General features: G+C 42.5%; 2 protein-coding genes and 1 long non-coding RNA gene across 10 annotated transcripts in view; 1 reads left to right on the top strand and 2 right to left on the bottom strand.

Annotated features, from left to right (window-relative positions):
• Window positions 1–2,191: 2,191 nt before the first annotated feature.
• Window positions 2,192–12,461, bottom strand: LOC307214138 (arylsulfatase D-like). Of its 3 annotated transcripts, none has more exons than XM_079972724.1 (10): window positions 12,258–12,461; window positions 9,364–9,513; window positions 9,005–9,126; window positions 8,139–8,261; window positions 6,196–6,619; window positions 5,979–6,115; window positions 5,323–5,457; window positions 4,332–4,494; window positions 3,283–3,404; window positions 2,192–2,884 (listed from the first exon to the last, which is right to left on the bottom strand). In XM_079972724.1, exons 2-10 carry the CDS (start codon window positions 9,441–9,443, stop codon window positions 2,508–2,510), a joined length of 1,683 nt encoding a protein of 560 aa, XP_079828850.1. In that variant the 5' UTR covers window positions 9,444–9,513; window positions 12,258–12,461; the 3' UTR covers window positions 2,192–2,507. The 3 variants fall into 3 exon arrangements, with proteins under 3 accessions (XP_079828850.1, XP_079828849.1, XP_079828851.1); XM_079972723.1 differs by lacking the exon at window positions 12,258–12,461 and adding an exon at window positions 10,907–11,063; XM_079972725.1 differs by lacking the exon at window positions 12,258–12,461 and adding an exon at window positions 10,608–10,646.
• The window catches only part of LOC307214488, a 27,537-nt gene continuing 22,397 nt past the window's right edge, over window positions 11,015–16,154 (top strand). For both annotated transcript variants that reach the window (XR_013838149.1, XR_013838150.1), the window contains exon 1: window positions 11,015–11,103. This is a non-coding gene — a long non-coding RNA (uncharacterized lncRNA). The remainder of the gene's footprint in view (window positions 11,104–16,154) is intronic.
• Window positions 12,795–16,154, bottom strand: part of LOC307214132 (arylsulfatase D-like) — a 17,077-nt gene continuing 13,717 nt past the window's right edge. For 4 of the 5 annotated variants that reach the window (XM_079972706.1, XM_079972708.1, XM_079972709.1 and 1 more), the window contains one exon: window positions 12,795–13,494. In XM_079972706.1, coding sequence (XP_079828832.1) covers window positions 13,136–13,494 — 359 coding nt within the window. In that variant the 3' untranslated portion in view covers window positions 12,795–13,135. The remainder of the gene's footprint in view (window positions 13,495–16,154) is intronic. The other variant, XM_079972707.1, reaches the window with a different exon arrangement.

The following is a 16,154-nucleotide window of genomic DNA, read 5'->3' as shown; positions in this document are numbered from 1 at the left end:
CTCAGCTCACATTACATTCAAAGCAGTGCTCTTTTTTTTTTTAAGGAAAAAATGGTGCTGGTACACAGCATGAAGTTGTTGCAGTAAGTGCCATTTTTTTTGGGGGGGGTGTGTGTGCCAGTACTACATATCCTTGAGTACCCCTAGGAAAAAAAGCACCGATTCTAAGAAATGTACAATCACTAAAGGAAAAACAGGGATGCCTATGGCAACCTACAAAAGATTTTCTTTTGTGTGTGTGTGGGTCATGGGCTTTTGTGGGCCAGTATAAACACAGAGCCTAGGGCTTGCTGATCAGAAGGTTGGCGGTTTGAATCCCCGCAATGGGGTGAGTTCCCATTGCTCGGTCCCTGCTCCTGCCCACTTAGCAGTTTGAAAGCACATCAAAGTGCAAGTTGATAAATAGGTACTGCTCTGGCAGGAAGATAAACAGTGTTACCATGTGCTGCTCTGGTTCGCCAGAAGTGGCTTAGTCATGCTGGCCACACGACCCGGAAGCTGTACGCCAGCTCCCTCGGCCAGTAAAGCGAGATGAGCGCCCCAACCCCAGAGTCGTCTGCAACTGGACCTAACGGTAAGGGGTCCCTTTACCTTTTTAAGGAGTCTCAAAGCAGCTAACAATCTCCTTGCCCTTCCTCCCCCACAACAAACACTCTGTGAGGTGAGTGAGGCTGAGGAAAAGAGGAAGTGTGAATAAACCCAGAGCCCCAAAATTTGTGGAAGGACAAACAAATATTATGGTGGAATGAGGTGGGATGGAGAATAAAATGGGTGTATCCTAGGAGAAGGAATCTTGTGCAACAGAATCTTCTCATCCCATGCACTCACTAAATCTGTTTTAGGGATTCTCCAAACTCTCTGGAGCAGGTTTGGGGAAGGTGCAGGGCATGGGCAGAGGAAGAAGCAGGAGGAACTGTCGTATTGCACAAGCAGAAATGGGTTGGATGAACATAGGCCATTGTGTCAAGTTCCACTTGTGAATGGATGAGTGCACCATCTGTGGAAAAATCCATTTGTATCTTCTCCTTTACAATTAGAAATATGCCCCCCTGCCAGCCACTATACTGCCTCTAACAGCCTCCCATAGTCAAAGGGAATACAGAAGCTATGAATAGTTTACACAGAGAGTTGTTAGGAACATAAATATGACAAGGAAATGCTTTGTGGCTTGAGCCTGAATGAATGAGGTTGGCTATCAATCTCAATAAATACAGCCAACAACTCTGGCTTCTAAAACCAGAGTATTGCTTTTTCCTTTGCCAAGTAATTTGCTAAAGGATATATAAGTCACAGAAGTAAAGGAACAGAAGTGAAAGTTGGCAGGCCTATAGAGGTTGGTAGAAGCATACAGGAAATGTCATCTATGTCACACTCCAATCAGAAACAAGATTTTTCATTCTTTTGCAACAGCCATATTTTGGAGACATGCTTTCTCATTTTTTTCTCCAAACCTCTAAAATGCAACTATGTGTTCTCTCCATGTTTTCAAAGTGCTATCCAAATGTTCTAACCAGTGCTAAATCTCATTATACAGTCCTAAAATCAGTGATATTAACTGAAACATATATTTTATTCAATTTAATTCATGATCAAATACCCCAAAAGCAAAATATCAGTCAATATTAGTACTGCAAAAATGGACACTGATCTCCAAAAGCCTTACTTCCAGCATAATCATGAGTATCTCTGCTCACAAGCCAGTCACATTCTGTTCAAGGGAGTGTGCTGCCATGTAAATATGTATAGGATTGCAGCCTAGGCCGAGGGAGCCAGATTACAGTTTCCAAGTCATGTGGCCAGCATGACTAAGCCACTTCTGGTGAACCAGAGCAGCGCACGGAAACACCGTTTACCTTCCCGCCGGAGCGGTGGGGATGTGAAGGGCAGTGTCAGGGGCTGGCCTGAAGAGGAATGGCGGGGGCCACTCCCCTTCTACACAACCTTCCCAAGAACAGGAGGACAACATAGAATTACAACAGTGGTTTGCAGAAGGTCATAGTTCAGAGAATGTAGAGGGGGAAAAGCTGGGAAATATTGGAAGAGGAAGTAGAAACAGCTGACAAGACACAGTGTGTGAGCATTCCTGAGCCCCCCTCCCCCAGGACTAGGCAGGCAGTGTGAATAGCTGAACAGAAAGCTCAGAGACAGAAAGGTCAGTCCAACCGCTGCAGGGATGATGCATAACAGAGCATAACAGAGACGAAGGAGGGCGGGACTTTATTTGGAGCCATTTCTAGAGAGAGAGAGATACATTCCTTTGTCTCTCGCTGTGATTATTGAATAAACTAATTGGTAAGAACTCTTTTTTTAATCAGCTTCTTTACTGCCACCAGGAGAGGGACCTGATTCCCCAAGCCTGACAGGCAGGAAATGATGTGGCTGCATCCTCCTTCAAGCCTGGGGACTCCTTGAGAAACAAGAGAAAGCAACCTTAACTGACAGGAAGCAGCTAAAATCACACAGGAAACCTCTTGGATGATGTTCTCTGCCATAAAAGGATTCTTTGGTCAGCCGACTTTATATGAATGGGTATCACTTTCTTCATTGTCACACCAACAGAATGGGAAGGTCCCACAGCATGGCTGCAGCCATGGTTTCCACATAATGTTTCCAAGAGAGAGCTGCTGTGGGACAGGTGTGAGGGTCCTGCGATGCTCCTCCACAGCTCTGCCTATGTGCTTTAAGACTGTGTGGAACAAGGGCTCTGTGTCCGGTAAAAGAGGCACGGCCTCTGATGGGTCTCTCAAGAGATCAAACAGCAGAGGAGGATCGTGATGTTTTACACCTCCTCCAGAACAAGGGCAAATCCCTTTTCCATAACAGGCTCCTGCGCCTTCGGGGTGAAAGATCGGCGTTATGTAATGAGCCTTCCATAATGCACCACCTGGGAGGAAAAAGAAAGCACAAACAAAAATACCCTGAAACAATAATCATGAAGGTAATTATGTTCCCTGGAGATCTGGCTGAAATCTGAAAATTCAAATAAATTTACTTGCCAACAGAAGGAAATGCACAAGAACAACTCTCCGATAGCCCAGTGTATTAGGTGTAATCTATTCCTCTCACTTTCCTTCTGGCCACTTGACCTGATTTTGTCAAGTTCCATTGACAATGAACTTTATGCCCAGAAGTCTTAGGAACACTGCTTTCTATGGCAATGATTACCAGGCATGTTCTCCCCCCACCCCCGCAAAAAAGTAGTAAATTTAAGTACACCTTCATCTTATTAGTTTAAATAACAGGAGGTTTGTTTTCACACTCAGGGAAATTTGTTGTACTCACTGTCTTTCTGATGCCACCGTACTGCATGTAAGTATGATCCACAGTAATGAAACATGAATTCATGTTCTGAATGCTTGACTTCTTGTTGTAGCAAAGGCAATAGATTCCTTCCGTCAATTATTCTGTAGTGACAAAGAAAGAATACGTCATCAGGCAGAAGACTGAAGTGAAAAAGCCATGTTTTTGCAGTGTTTTCTTGTAAACAGAGCCCCGTCCCATGCATTCACATCAATTTTGAACAACATCCTGAAAAGTCTGTTTTCAATATTTCCCCCCAGCATTTGATTAAACACAGATTTGGCCACAAGGGACAAAATTACATTATGTCCAAAGATATTATAACAAAGAAGAAAGATGAGTGTATACACTATTCAAAGAACTAATTATGAGGAAAGAAGTCATGAAGTGGTGCAGTTATTTAGATATTTGCTGCTGCTTCTTCTTTTAAGTGTTATGTGAGCATGCTTAAGCTTCAATGCTGCAGAAAGGGAGCAGCCAAAATTATAAACAAAATCTAACTAGGGAAACATTTCCAACATTCACAAAATAATATAGGCCATAAATGGAGGAACCATGGTCATCAGTTACGGCACAGATGCTGTGCAGTAGGTGCTTACAACACTAACACAACCATATTCCACACAGCATTAATGATTGCACTGATGCACTAGGTGGGCTGGGAATTTTCTCTTTCTTTCATTTCAAAAGATAGCAAAAGTGCTGGAAAAGTGTAAGTTGCCTACAAAAAGGTATTACTTAATACCTTAATTCAGATGACTGAATATTGCAGAAGAACACTGGACGTTAACCTGTCCCTGCCCCCCCAAAAAGGAGGGAGGGAGGGAGGGAGGGAGGGAGGGAAGGAAGGAAGGAAGGAAGGAAGGAAGGAAGGAAGGAAGGAAAAGTGTATGCTTGAACAGAGAACCTACACTGACTATCAATGTCCACTGCTCCCAGGCTACATTATATATTGCATGATGAATTCTGCTTATTTCAAGATGCCTTCAAGTAGGGCATGCACAATATGAGCAAGGATACAGGCTCTATACCTGTCTTGTGGTACAGTTCCTCCAGCCACATGAGCCACGGTAGGGTAAATATCCATAAGGCTTGTTGGTTCGTCAACAACAGTGTTGGCAGGGAGCATTCCAGGCCACCTTAAGATGCCTGGCACACGAATGCCTCCTTCCCAACCTCCCATGCCTTTGCCCCCTACATTGGGAACACAATAGCAGAAACAGACATGTTTATTATACTTACTTTCCTAAGCAAAAGAGCATTCCAAGTCTTTTGTGGGTGGTGGAACCACATGGCCTTTCCATTTTCTTTTAAACTATCAATATGCACTAAAGGGCTGAGAATCAGTGGGATTACTTTCATTTCAAACAAAAGCAGATCACAGGTTTTGGAATATATTGCAACCTTCCATATTTGTATTATTATTTTATTTATGCCCCACCCATCTGTCTGGGTTTCCCCAGCCACTCTGGGTGGCTTACAGCATATATAAAACATAGTAAAATATCAAACATTAAAAACTTCCCGATACAGGGCAGGTGTCTTGTAAAAAGTTATGTATTTCTTTATCTCCTTGACCTCTGAAGGGAAGGCATTCCATAGAGAGGGCACCACTTCTGAGAAGGCCCTCTGCCTGGTTCCCTGTAACTTTGTTTCTTGCAGTGAGGGAACCAGCAGAAGACTCTCAGAGGAGGACCTCAGTGTCTGGGCTGAATGATGGGGACGGAGACCTTCAGGTATACTGGCCCAAGGCTGTTTAGGGCTTTAAATGTCAGCACCAACACTTGGCTCAGAAATGTACTGGGAGCCAGTGAAGATCCTTTAACCCCAGTGTTATAAGGTCCCGGCGGCCACTCCCAGTCACCTGTTTAGCTGCCACATTCTGGATTAGTTGTAGTTTCCGAGTCACCTTCAAAGGTATCCCCACACAGAGCTCAGTGCAGTAGTCCAAGTGGGAGATAACTAGAGCAAAATTACCCAAACTTCCATATAGGCAAAGTAACTATATGCTGCACTCTTTACCTTTATATATGCCATTCCAGCCACCCAGCTGTATTGTTCCTTCCTGAGCTTCCAGCTGCCCTCCATGGTCTGAGGCAAAATAGGTCAATGTCTTGTTTCTCAAGCCTTCCTTGTCAATAGCATCTAGAATTTGACCTACAGAGTTAACCCCCCACCAAAACAAATATTTACTATGGAGACAATAGCACACAAGGAATTTGTCTTATCTTATCCTCAAAACAGTCCTGTGGTACAAGTTAAGCTTGGCTTCTAAAACTGCTCATGAAACAGGGATAACCTATCTCTCTCTCCTGACTTTGAAAGAGGCTAGCTGTTCCTTAGATGTCCATCAAATTATTGCATAAAGGTGTATGTTGTAGAATTGACAGTAGCCATGCAGGAACCTTTCTCCTCCTCCTCTCCATCGTAACAGGATGTGTCTGTGATTATCCCACCAAAACTATAATAAACTGCAGCACCGAGGGCAGGATGTTCTATATTTCACCTTTGTACTACAAGAAAGGGTAGCTGATTTTTAAATCATTCACTCAACCCTTGCAGCCCATAAATAAGGTAGTGTTCAAGACAGCTACAGAATCATAGTCCATGCCTCACCACCACTTGGGATGACTAGTGTCCATTAACAAGAGAAAAATGTTTAGAGAAAGCCAACACACCTACTAACCAGTCCATTTCTTCTACATTGTCGCCATATATCCCATGCCTGCTTTTCCCAAGAAAAGCTTCTGTTGTAAACAGGGGAGTGTGGACGTGCAAAAAAGAAACAAAGAGGAGGAATGGCCCATGCTTGTTGCTTAAAAGAAATGAATAGAACACATTTAGTAAATTGCAGCATCTTTGCAGTTTGATATTTCAGGAAAAGTGTTTAATTACCTCTGAATAAATGAAACTGCTTCCTTTAGGACAAGAGAAGCTGTTCTTTCCAGCTTCATTGGTTGTTCAGTGATGTTGTGGTTGCGCATCAAGATGCAATTCCAGTATTTCACAAAGCCATAACTGGAGTACCAGGAAGCAAAAAACAGGAACCCAAGCAAAGCAAAAAAGGTGACCACCTTCCAAGTAACAGAGACCAGTCCTGTTGTCTTTCCTACAAGAGCTGTGAGAACTGCAAGGGCAATAAGTTCGGTGTAAAACCACAGCTTAGCCTGCAACGCTGCATCCAGCTCTGGAGGCTTGTGGTCCTGGCAGTTGTTGAGAAGAGTGAAAGGCATGCCATAAAAGTAATCAAAGCCGTGACTCAAAGGATGGTGGCAGTGATCATGGACAGAGTCACAGTTTACCCCCTGATGCCACTTCCCTGGAAATTAAAGCATAAAACAGTCTGTTACTATTACTTGGAGTGTATTCTGCTGCCCACCCCTTCAAAGTTTGATAACTAAAGTTATCTTCCAGGAAGGTCTTCCTTTCAAACACAGTCGCAATGAATGGCACTGTACAACCGTGCAGTTTCATGGGACTATAGCAGCACTAAAGCACTCTTGTAGCATTTTAACATGTCATGGCTTCCCCTAAAGAATCCTGGGAACTGGAAGGGGTTAAGTGTGCTCACCTAACATACCTACAATTCCCAGTACCCTCAAGAAACTAGTTTCTAAGCAAACCCATAACTTGTAAATCTGGTATCAGTGTGCTTTAAAAGTATGGCATGTTTGTCCACTCAAATCCTTACTTCCCTCCCTATAATGATCCTTTAAGCAGAGATTTCAGAATGATCCTTTAAGTGGCATTACCTGACCATCTGTGCCAGACAGTGTTAATCTTCATGTTTAATACATAAACCATTTCTCAAAAGGACCGCTATGACTGTGAATCTTTAGAAGTACTGTGAACGTTTAGATTTACAGGGAAACTGCAACACAGCAGATTTAGTGGAGTCTCTTGACCTACTAACCTCCACTGTGAAATCAATTGACAATTTGTTGCACTTGGCTTCCTTTCCAGTTGATGGTCTAATCATTTGACTCTTAACTCTCACGCACGAGCCCAGCATGTAGTCTGAGAAAGACTCCCACAGAAGGCAGCAATGAGCATGCATCACTTCAGGAGCACTCCTAATCCACACAGAAAAAGTCCTAAACATCTAACCCAGTCCTGAATCTCAAGATGACCTTAAGATACAGTCATTACTGTCCCTGCACACTGTTTACTCAATTGCAGCCAGTTGTTTAGGTACTGATGCATACATGCAACTATAAATAGAAATCTAGTTACAGTATTATTTCTTTTCTCTCTCTTTACAGTCATTTGGTATTTCTGATTTTTCTTTTCACTTTACTTCTGCCATCTTAAATCATGAATGTTACCAAGTGGGTATACAAGTCAGAAAACAAAGACATACTCACCGACACACTTGGTAACATATTTGCCTCGCTCAAATGCTTGCTACAGTACAGGCAGGTTATTGTGTAACACCATTAGTGTAAGTCACGTAAAAGTAGGTCATGTTAATGTAGCACATTCTGACCCAGTCATACCAAATATCCCAGATTTATTCTCAATACACACCCCGAGAGAGAGAGACAGGCAGACAGACAGGTTAAAGAGGGCAAATTCCAGGTAAGCATGGGGACACTTAGCTTTAACAAACGATCAGAGGATCTTATGGGAACAGGGAATTAAGTCAATGTCAAAGCTGCCTTCATTCCACAGACCTTATGATGAGGAAAGGTCAGGTAACAAACATTTTCTTATCTTCTGGAACCAGTAATTTTTCATCATCTTCACATCCAAGATTTAATAAGCATTTGTTTTTATATGAAGACCTGAAGATCTACAGACACCTATGATCATGATGAGCTCATAGGATTTCTACGTACCTACAAGTCCCGTGGCATAACCCTGCTGCTGCAAGACCTTGGCAAAAGTGGTTTCATTGGCAGGGAGTCCTCCTGAGCCAGCGTTCCACTGCAGAGCCCGATATGAACCACCTGAAGCCATGCCTGTATTACCAAGGATAAAGACCACAAGTAAAACAACCACCAATACATTTATCAAGTTCAGTTTACATGGATCTGCATTACTCTTTACACTCAAACATTATCAAGACATCAATATAACCCAGCTGTACAAATTCATCCGGTTGGGTCCAAAGGTTGCTGGTGTCACAAAAATACCATATCCTACCTTTAAATAATACTATCACAGGAATGAGCTCCTGTCCTGGGACACAACATAATAATGCTAAAACCATTTCATTGATGGGGAAAGTATTATAGAAGCTGTAAAAACAAATGCAAAGCTTAGTCATTTAAATATGGCTCCTTGCGTCATCAGCCTGCTGAAACTTCAACAGATCCCAGTATCATCCAGCCTAATGCCATGTACAGCGACAATTCTCAACAGATAATTAAATCAACAATTTAAATAATTGTCATTATTTAAACTCAGAAAATACATCACTGAATTACACTTCATTGACTGATAGTAGATTCAAGACAAGACAGATAGTTAACTTGCAGAACTCACAGCCACAATAGGCTATGGCCACTAGCTTAGATGGCTGTAAATGAGGTTTAGATAAATTTATCAGCACCTGAGTATCATGCTAAAAAAATGCAGTCAGGAATGAAGTACTGGTTTTTCATGTGGAACAAAACTGTACTACTTTCAGCATGCTTATTTTGTTCAGTTTTGCACATTGTCTCAGCTGCACATCAAACCAAGCATTCCAAATATACTCAACCTGATCTGATGGGGTATCTGCCAGTCAGAAAAGCTGCTCTGCTTGGGGTACAGAGCGAAGCTGCAGCAATGTGCTGAGTAAGCTTCACTCCTTCCTTTGCCAGCCGGTCAATATTAGGGGTGCTGAGATAGAAAGGTGATATATTAATAGAATGAAATAGCAGGAGACGAAAGAAGGAGGCAATATATGGCAATTTATCTTGACAGTCCAAGCAACCTGCACCACATAGGTGATGCTCCTTTGTAGTGACAAGCCACAGTGAAGTAAAATCAACTGGAAGATGGCCCAAAGCTGTTCAAGAAACCTTTTAGCCAGTGTCATATTCACAACAATACAACAGTAACCCGAGAATCCCTTACTTGATAGTGTCGTTGCCATAGCAGCCTAGATCTCCAATCCCGAGGTCATCGGCCAACATCAGAACAATATTAGGTTTCATGTTCAGAGCTGCATTTGTCCCACGGGCATCAAGTGATATAAGTAAAGCCAACAGAGTAGCTAGATAGATTCTGAAATCAAAAATCACCAAACAATGGTTTACTTGTATGAAGCTGACAGGAGAGAGTTAAGACCTAGACCATATGACAGTACAGTGGTACCTCGGTTCTAGAACATCTCTGTTGACGAACGTTTTGGAACACAAATGCCAAAGACCTGGAAGTAAATGCTTCCATTTCTGAACACGCCTCAAAAGTCGAACGGCTTCTGCTGCATGTTTTTCAATTTTCTCAACTGAATGTGCAACAGCCCTTCACGCCTCAGTTTTTGAACCTTTTGGAACCTGAACAGCCTTTCAGAACAGATTATGTTCGAGAACTGAGGTACTACTGTATTTTTAGTATGCCAATGATAAAACTGTTAAAACGGACTACAACCGTTGAGTAAAATGGAGCGACACTTTCAGGACTGCTTTAGATGTAAATTATTATGATGCAATTTTAATTATAATAACTTATTAAATTTCTGTTCCGCCCTTCTTTCCTAAGGAGCCCAGAGTAGTAAAGCAATATGATTGAAATGAAAATTTTAAAAAGTTAAAACATCTAAAAACAACAAGTGCAATCCTGTAAGCCTAAGTATTGGATGGATCCCCACTTTACCCCAACCTCACGTTGAGAACTATGCATCTTTGCTATAACAGGTCCCCATGTGTTGGGAGAAATGTCTGTAGAGGGAAGATTGTCCTATGCATGGAGGCCTCAGGGTACCAAGAGGCACAACAGACTCTGTTAGAGATAGGTCCCATAAGGTGTGGACAGCACAGAGGCAGAGCTGTGACCATAGGGGTGGGGCTAGAGGCATGGGGTTTAAGGATAATATCACATTGCCCATGCTAGGAAGGGTAAGAACAACATTCCCCACCACCACCAATATTATTGTTGTTGAGAGCAAGCAAAAATACTTCCTGCTTCTTCAAATGGAGGCAATTCCCTTTCCCCCATTCCCTGCCCGCCTACTCTTGTGCCTTTAATAGCAGCTCCAAAGCCTAGTATTATGCAAGTGAAGTTTTATTCAGTGTGCAGGAAAATGGTTTTGTAATGGGGAAAGCTCGTCTGCTTAATTGCTGCTCGTAATGGCGAAGGTAGGAGGAAGACAGCTCTACGTGCCACGCCTTTGTAGGGTCTTGATTCCCCTCCAATTTATTTTACAAACTGCTTTACAAACTCCACGGTTCCTTTGAAAGCAAAGATCCCCCCAAGCAAGATCGCAGGAGTTTGACTTTTCTGAAGGACGGGAGTCTAAAAGGAAGAAGCAAGCGGCAGGCTTTCGCCTCCGACCTCGCTAGTCAAGCACAGGCTCAAAACCAGAGCTCGCCGACGCTGCGCTTCCAGACACGCAGAGAGGGAACGCAGCTCCGTGGAAAGCAGCCGTCAAGGTCCAAGGAATTCGGGAAATGCACACCTTGGAAACGAAGGAGAGACCCTCTCCAGGCGCTCGCCCTCTGCTTGGCTGAGCCCACCGTGTAGCCAGGCAATCCCCATCGCGAAAGCCAGGACCCACCCGGAAGAAAGGAGCCTGGCCAAGGGGGCAAGGCTTAGGCAGAGCCAGTAAAAGGCTGCAGAGAAAGCAAAAGCCTTCCTTGAAAACAGCGAGCTTCGGTAAGGGGATGAGGGAAAATTCCAAACTTTTTCAGAAAGCGTAGAGCAGGCTTTCTTTCATAGAATCATAGAGTTATATGGGATTGTGTGGGGTGTTAGGTAGTACTTCTGGTGGGGACACGTCGCTCTCCTTCTGGGATGCGTAGTCCACTTTAGTCCCCACTCTGCACTCAGCTCTCACCTAGGGCTCCTAGAAGCTGTCAGCGTGCAGCCACACCCCGGGAATGGCTTCAATTGGCTGGCTAAACCAGGTGAAGGTAGCTGATGGGTCTCAAGCCCTCATAGGGACTTCAGCACTTGGCTGACCAGACCAATTGTGGATCCAATGGTTAAGAAGGTGGTTTCTGCACATGCTGTAGAAGGAAGTGAGGGGCAGATGAGACTCATCAGCTTGGGAAGGTAGCCCATCTAGGAGAAGTAAAACTCTGGTCTTAAACCTCCACTGCCTTGTGGGATATCTTTGGGGGAAGAAAAGGCTAGGAGTAAATCCTACAGAAATCCAGAGTTCCTAGGAGGGTTGGTTGGCACCTTGCGTGGCTCCTTCCTGCAGCCAAGTCGGTGCCAAACATATTGCTCTGCTTTCCTTTGGACTGCATTTCATTGTCTTTCATTGTCAGCCCTCTAGGTAGATAAAAAAAACTTTAGAAGGTAAATAGGCCTGTCCAAAATGATTTATGGCTTTTAGGGTTGCTTTTTTAAGTCTAGCTGAAGAGTCTTTTTAAGAATGTGAAATGAATAGGTACTATCTTGAAGGACCCAGGAATACCAGATGACAATATCTGAATGTTTGTGTTCATCTGTAGCTTTGATTCAACTGCCCTTTGTAGAAAGAAGGGCATTGCAGACAGTTACCACCTGTTTAATCAATCAATTTATGGACAACTTCATATAACTGTGGGAATGTTAAGGAAGGTAGGAAAGGTTATATTGTTTTGATATTATCCCTCCTCACTCATGCCAGTGAGTAAACATCAGAGCACATTCCCTTCCAACTTACTGGAAACTAGTTGATAATTCGTTAGAATCCTTTAATTAAGCAATCGAGTTTGGCTTGTCCAGTCTGGATTGTTCCTGGCAAGTTTCCCCTTTATTTTCCTATTAAAATAATAACACAACACAGTCTTCTTTAAAAGTAAGAATAACGTTTTACTCACATTCAGTTCACAGCAGTAATCTGAAGGTAGGCTTTATCTTGTGGTTAAAGTGAAAAGAAGTTAGAATTATATCTCAGACTTTTAGCTTGTGGGCTCCATCCTATGTGAAGGTTTGAGCCATGCGCTGGCTAAGAGCCAGGAGAGTAAGAGTCCATGAGTAAGACTATGAGTCCAAGAGATTGAGGAATGGTTGCATGGCCAGCCCTTTTACCTGGTCAGCTAGGGTCACGTCCTTCCAGAGCAAGAAGTCCTCCCTGTCTGCAGCCACATTCCCATGTGTCCATTCTAGACAACAGGAAATTGTACTTGACTGCTCTAGTAATAATACATCTCACAATAACAAATCACTTAGCAGTTTACAAATAAAAAATGGTAACATCACAAAGCTAAAATACAAGTAAGAGGAAATACATAATGTCAGCATCACAATAAAATACAATATTGCTGTACACATCTCCTAGCAGCATAAGACTCCAAGGGCTCCAGCGCTTACCCAGGATTCCGTTTCCTTGGAATGAAGGTCAAAGGAGACTGTGGTGTTTTTAAGATATATGGTTTTATTTACACACACACAAACATATACACACAATGTGACCAAAGGATGGAGGGGCTCTCAGCATTAACTCCCCAACAGATCTTTCTTCCTCATTAGGCTTCCAGCAATGCCCCAGGCCAAAGCTCTTGGGTCTAGCAGAAAGCAAGACATGTCTCTGTCTCTGGCTTCACGCATCACACAAAAATAACTTGACCTGTTATTCTCCATCCCATGGCAGCTTTGCATCCAGCCAGGTGAGCAGGCTGGGAAATGGCCTACCTAGTTGTCTCCATTGCAACTTATTAGGGCACATAACACAGGAAACTTTAAAATGATGTTCCTTTTATAGGTTTTCCTTTTCTTTGTTACACCAGCAGAATGGGAAGGTCCCACAGCATGGCTGCAGCCATGGTTTCCAGATATTGTGGCCAAAAGAAAGCTGTGATTGGACAGGAGTGAGGGTCCTGCGATGCTCCTCCACAGCTCTTCCTATGCGCTTTAGAACTTCATGGAACAGGGGCTCCGTGTCTGGTGAAAGAGGCACAGCCTCTGATGGGTCTCGAGAGAGATCAAACAGCAGAGGAGGATCGTGTTGTCTTACATATTTCCCAGAACATTGGCAAAATATTATATTGTAACAACCTCCAGATCCCTCTGGGTGAAAGATTGGTGTCATATAATGAACCTTCCACACATTTCCACCTGGTGGGAAAGAATCCACATGAATATATTATTATTATTTTTAAAAACTATTTATTGAATTTTCAAATTTTACACATTTTTCTACCCTTCCATGATTTCCTATGTTTTCCCTTAAATGCTTCATATTTTTGATTCTTAATCTCTACATTTAACCATCCTGAGTTATTCATCCTGATATTTCTAAACTATTGCTCGTATTTCAAATCCTGCTTGCGTTTTCATAATACTACAATATTTCTTTAAATATTCTCTGAAATACTTCCATTCCTCCGAAAATGTTTCTTCATTCTTATCTCTAATTTTGCCTGTTAGCCTTGCCATTTCTGCATGCGACATCATTTTATAAGCCATATAATTAACACACACAATTTCCTCAGTCTTTTATACTGGCTGCACCACACACACACACACACACACACACACACATGCATACCTTGTGAGGAGGGCAGATTTGTAAAGCTTCTGGTCAATTGCAGTCCTTAAATAAAAAACTATTATGTGCCAGATTCCTGGTTATGTACCTTTGCTCTAGTTAGTATAATATGAGTGACCAAAGGGGAAGGTAGATCCCATGTTATGGTCTGGAGGGACGAATACCTTGCTGAAGCTAATATCTGGAGACCACCTGGAATTTCATGCATGCTCCCCAAGTTTCCATGATGGAAGAAAGGCAGAATATATTTGTAAGAAAAGAAAAAGTGACTGCCCATAGAATAACTGCCCCTTTCTCCTCTTTCTGACTCACTTGTACTGGGGTCTTGGATCATGCTGAGCCCTCAGTTTCTTTATGGTCCCCAAATTTCTCCTTATCAGAAGTGCCACATATCCCGCCTCTATGTTAATTCTTATGAAAGAGTTTTTACTTATTAGTGAGCCAGCTCAAGCACCCCAAGTCGATGGTTTCAACACTGAGATTGTTCCTGCCAGCGTCTTGATACATATTAAAGTCACAGCCAAGTGACTTTTTTTTGTAGAATGATATATCTCAGATCAATCCAGAAACAGGTTGTCCTACGTGCACCGCTTTCAAGATGAGGCATCTGTTGCCACATTTTATGACAGTGCCTCATCGAATCCTAACCCCATTTATCTGGAAGGAAGCCCCACTGAATTAAACAGAACAAATTTTTCAACGGACATGGTTATTCTTGTGCTGTAAGCTCCCTACAATATCAGACAGTGTGATGAATATTTGCATTGAAGCTTGTAATTTTAAATGGTAGGTGGGCATGTTTACTTGCAAAATGAGCTGCTCCTGGGTACATAGTCCAGGCCGCCATAATAACTGACAGTCTAGAGCCTTTTGCTGCCCAAAGATCTGCTCTTAATCATTTTGCATTATCTTGATGTATGCCTTATTACGCATCTGTCCTTTTGTTATACAAGAACACAATGGGAAATAGGCAAAATGTGGGGGCCCAATGGAGGATGCAAGTAGACCAAGAAAAGAAATCACCATTTGAAATGTGGAAGTATTCTTAAGACTAAGTACCATGCTAAACAAGAAATCCATTACAGTGGTACCTCGAGTTACATACGCTTCAGGTTACACACTCCACTAACCCAGAAATAGTGCTTCAGGTTAAGAACTTTGCTTCAGGATAAGAACAGAAATCAGGCTCCGGCGGCGCAGCAGCAGCAGGAGGCCCCATTAGCTAAAATGGTGCTTCAGGTTAAGAACAGTTTCAGATTAAGAACGGACCTCCGGAACAAATTAAGTACTTAACCCGAGGTACCACTGTAATTCATGTTAGGCATATGGTAATACAGCATGCAGAAGTGATTGCTGCTTCACCAATTTGAAAAGAAACTTAATAGATTGTGAGATAGTGAAATAGGGGCCCATTTCTTTCTGCTGTGGGACCAGTATCTTCCAAGCAACACAGCTTGTTGCAATTAGCAAATCCGTCAATTTCAGATTCTCTCAGTTCCCAAACTTAAATTCAGTTTCTCCTCAGTTTGATTTTTTTTAAATTTAAAGCCCTCATGAAAATTCATTGACATTTGGGTGGGAATTTCTCCTCATATACACTTTTGCCAAATATACACATTATTATTTTTTACACTTTCCCCTGATATAACCATGGTGTACATATTACTTGGCTAGAGAACTAAATTGCAAAAGTAGGTTAAGTGTGAATTTCCAATGATGGTTGTGTTTTGGGTTGCGCATTGTTTCAGAAAGTGCAAATAAGGTTGGTTCACCTTTAAATGCAAACTTCATCAAATCCTTCCTCCTATACCTAATCTGTGGTCATCCTACATTATCCTTATAAATATGCTGAAAATGAAGAGGGACCCTGAGTCGCTCATTTTTCATTACAAAAAAAAATTCCTTCCAGTAGCACCTTAAAGACCAACTAAGTTAGTTCTTGGTATGAGCTTTCGTGTGCATGCACACTTCTTCAGATACACTGAAACAGAAGTCACCAGACTTCTGCTGAATTGCAACTCATTACCAAACTTAAAACCATGGAGAGACCTGGTCTGAACAAAGACATTGGATTCTTATCTCATTATACATGACAAAGCCATTTTTCACCTTCTCACCCCTTGCTTTTTCCTGTAAGACCTATTGCAGTCGTTAAGAGTCGTCAACAGGCTCATCACAGCTATCTGCCTATCACCCATTCCCACCACCCTTCTGAGTAATACCCCTC

The sequence above is a fragment of the Podarcis cretensis genome (genome assembly GCF_951804945.1).
Source record: "Podarcis cretensis genome assembly, chromosome: 4".
NCBI classification, from domain to species: Eukaryota; Metazoa; Chordata; class Lepidosauria; order Squamata; family Lacertidae; genus Podarcis; species Podarcis cretensis.
Note: the sequence above shows the minus strand (reverse complement) of the source record. Positions and strands in the feature narration are given on the sequence as shown.

Coding starts and splice junctions, on each gene's coding strand:
- LOC307214138 (XM_079972723.1), bottom strand. CDS start 10,986: ATGGGGATTGCCTGGCTACACGGTGGGCTCAGCCAAGCAGAGGGCGAG. Junction 6,620..8,138: donor TTATGCCACGGGACTTGTAG/GTACGTAGAAAT, acceptor TTTAATTTCCAG/GGAAGTGGCATCAGGGGGTA. Junction 2,885..3,282: donor ACGGTGGCATCAGAAAGACA/GTGAGTACAACA, acceptor TTTTCCTCCCAG/GTGGTGCATTATGGAAGGCT.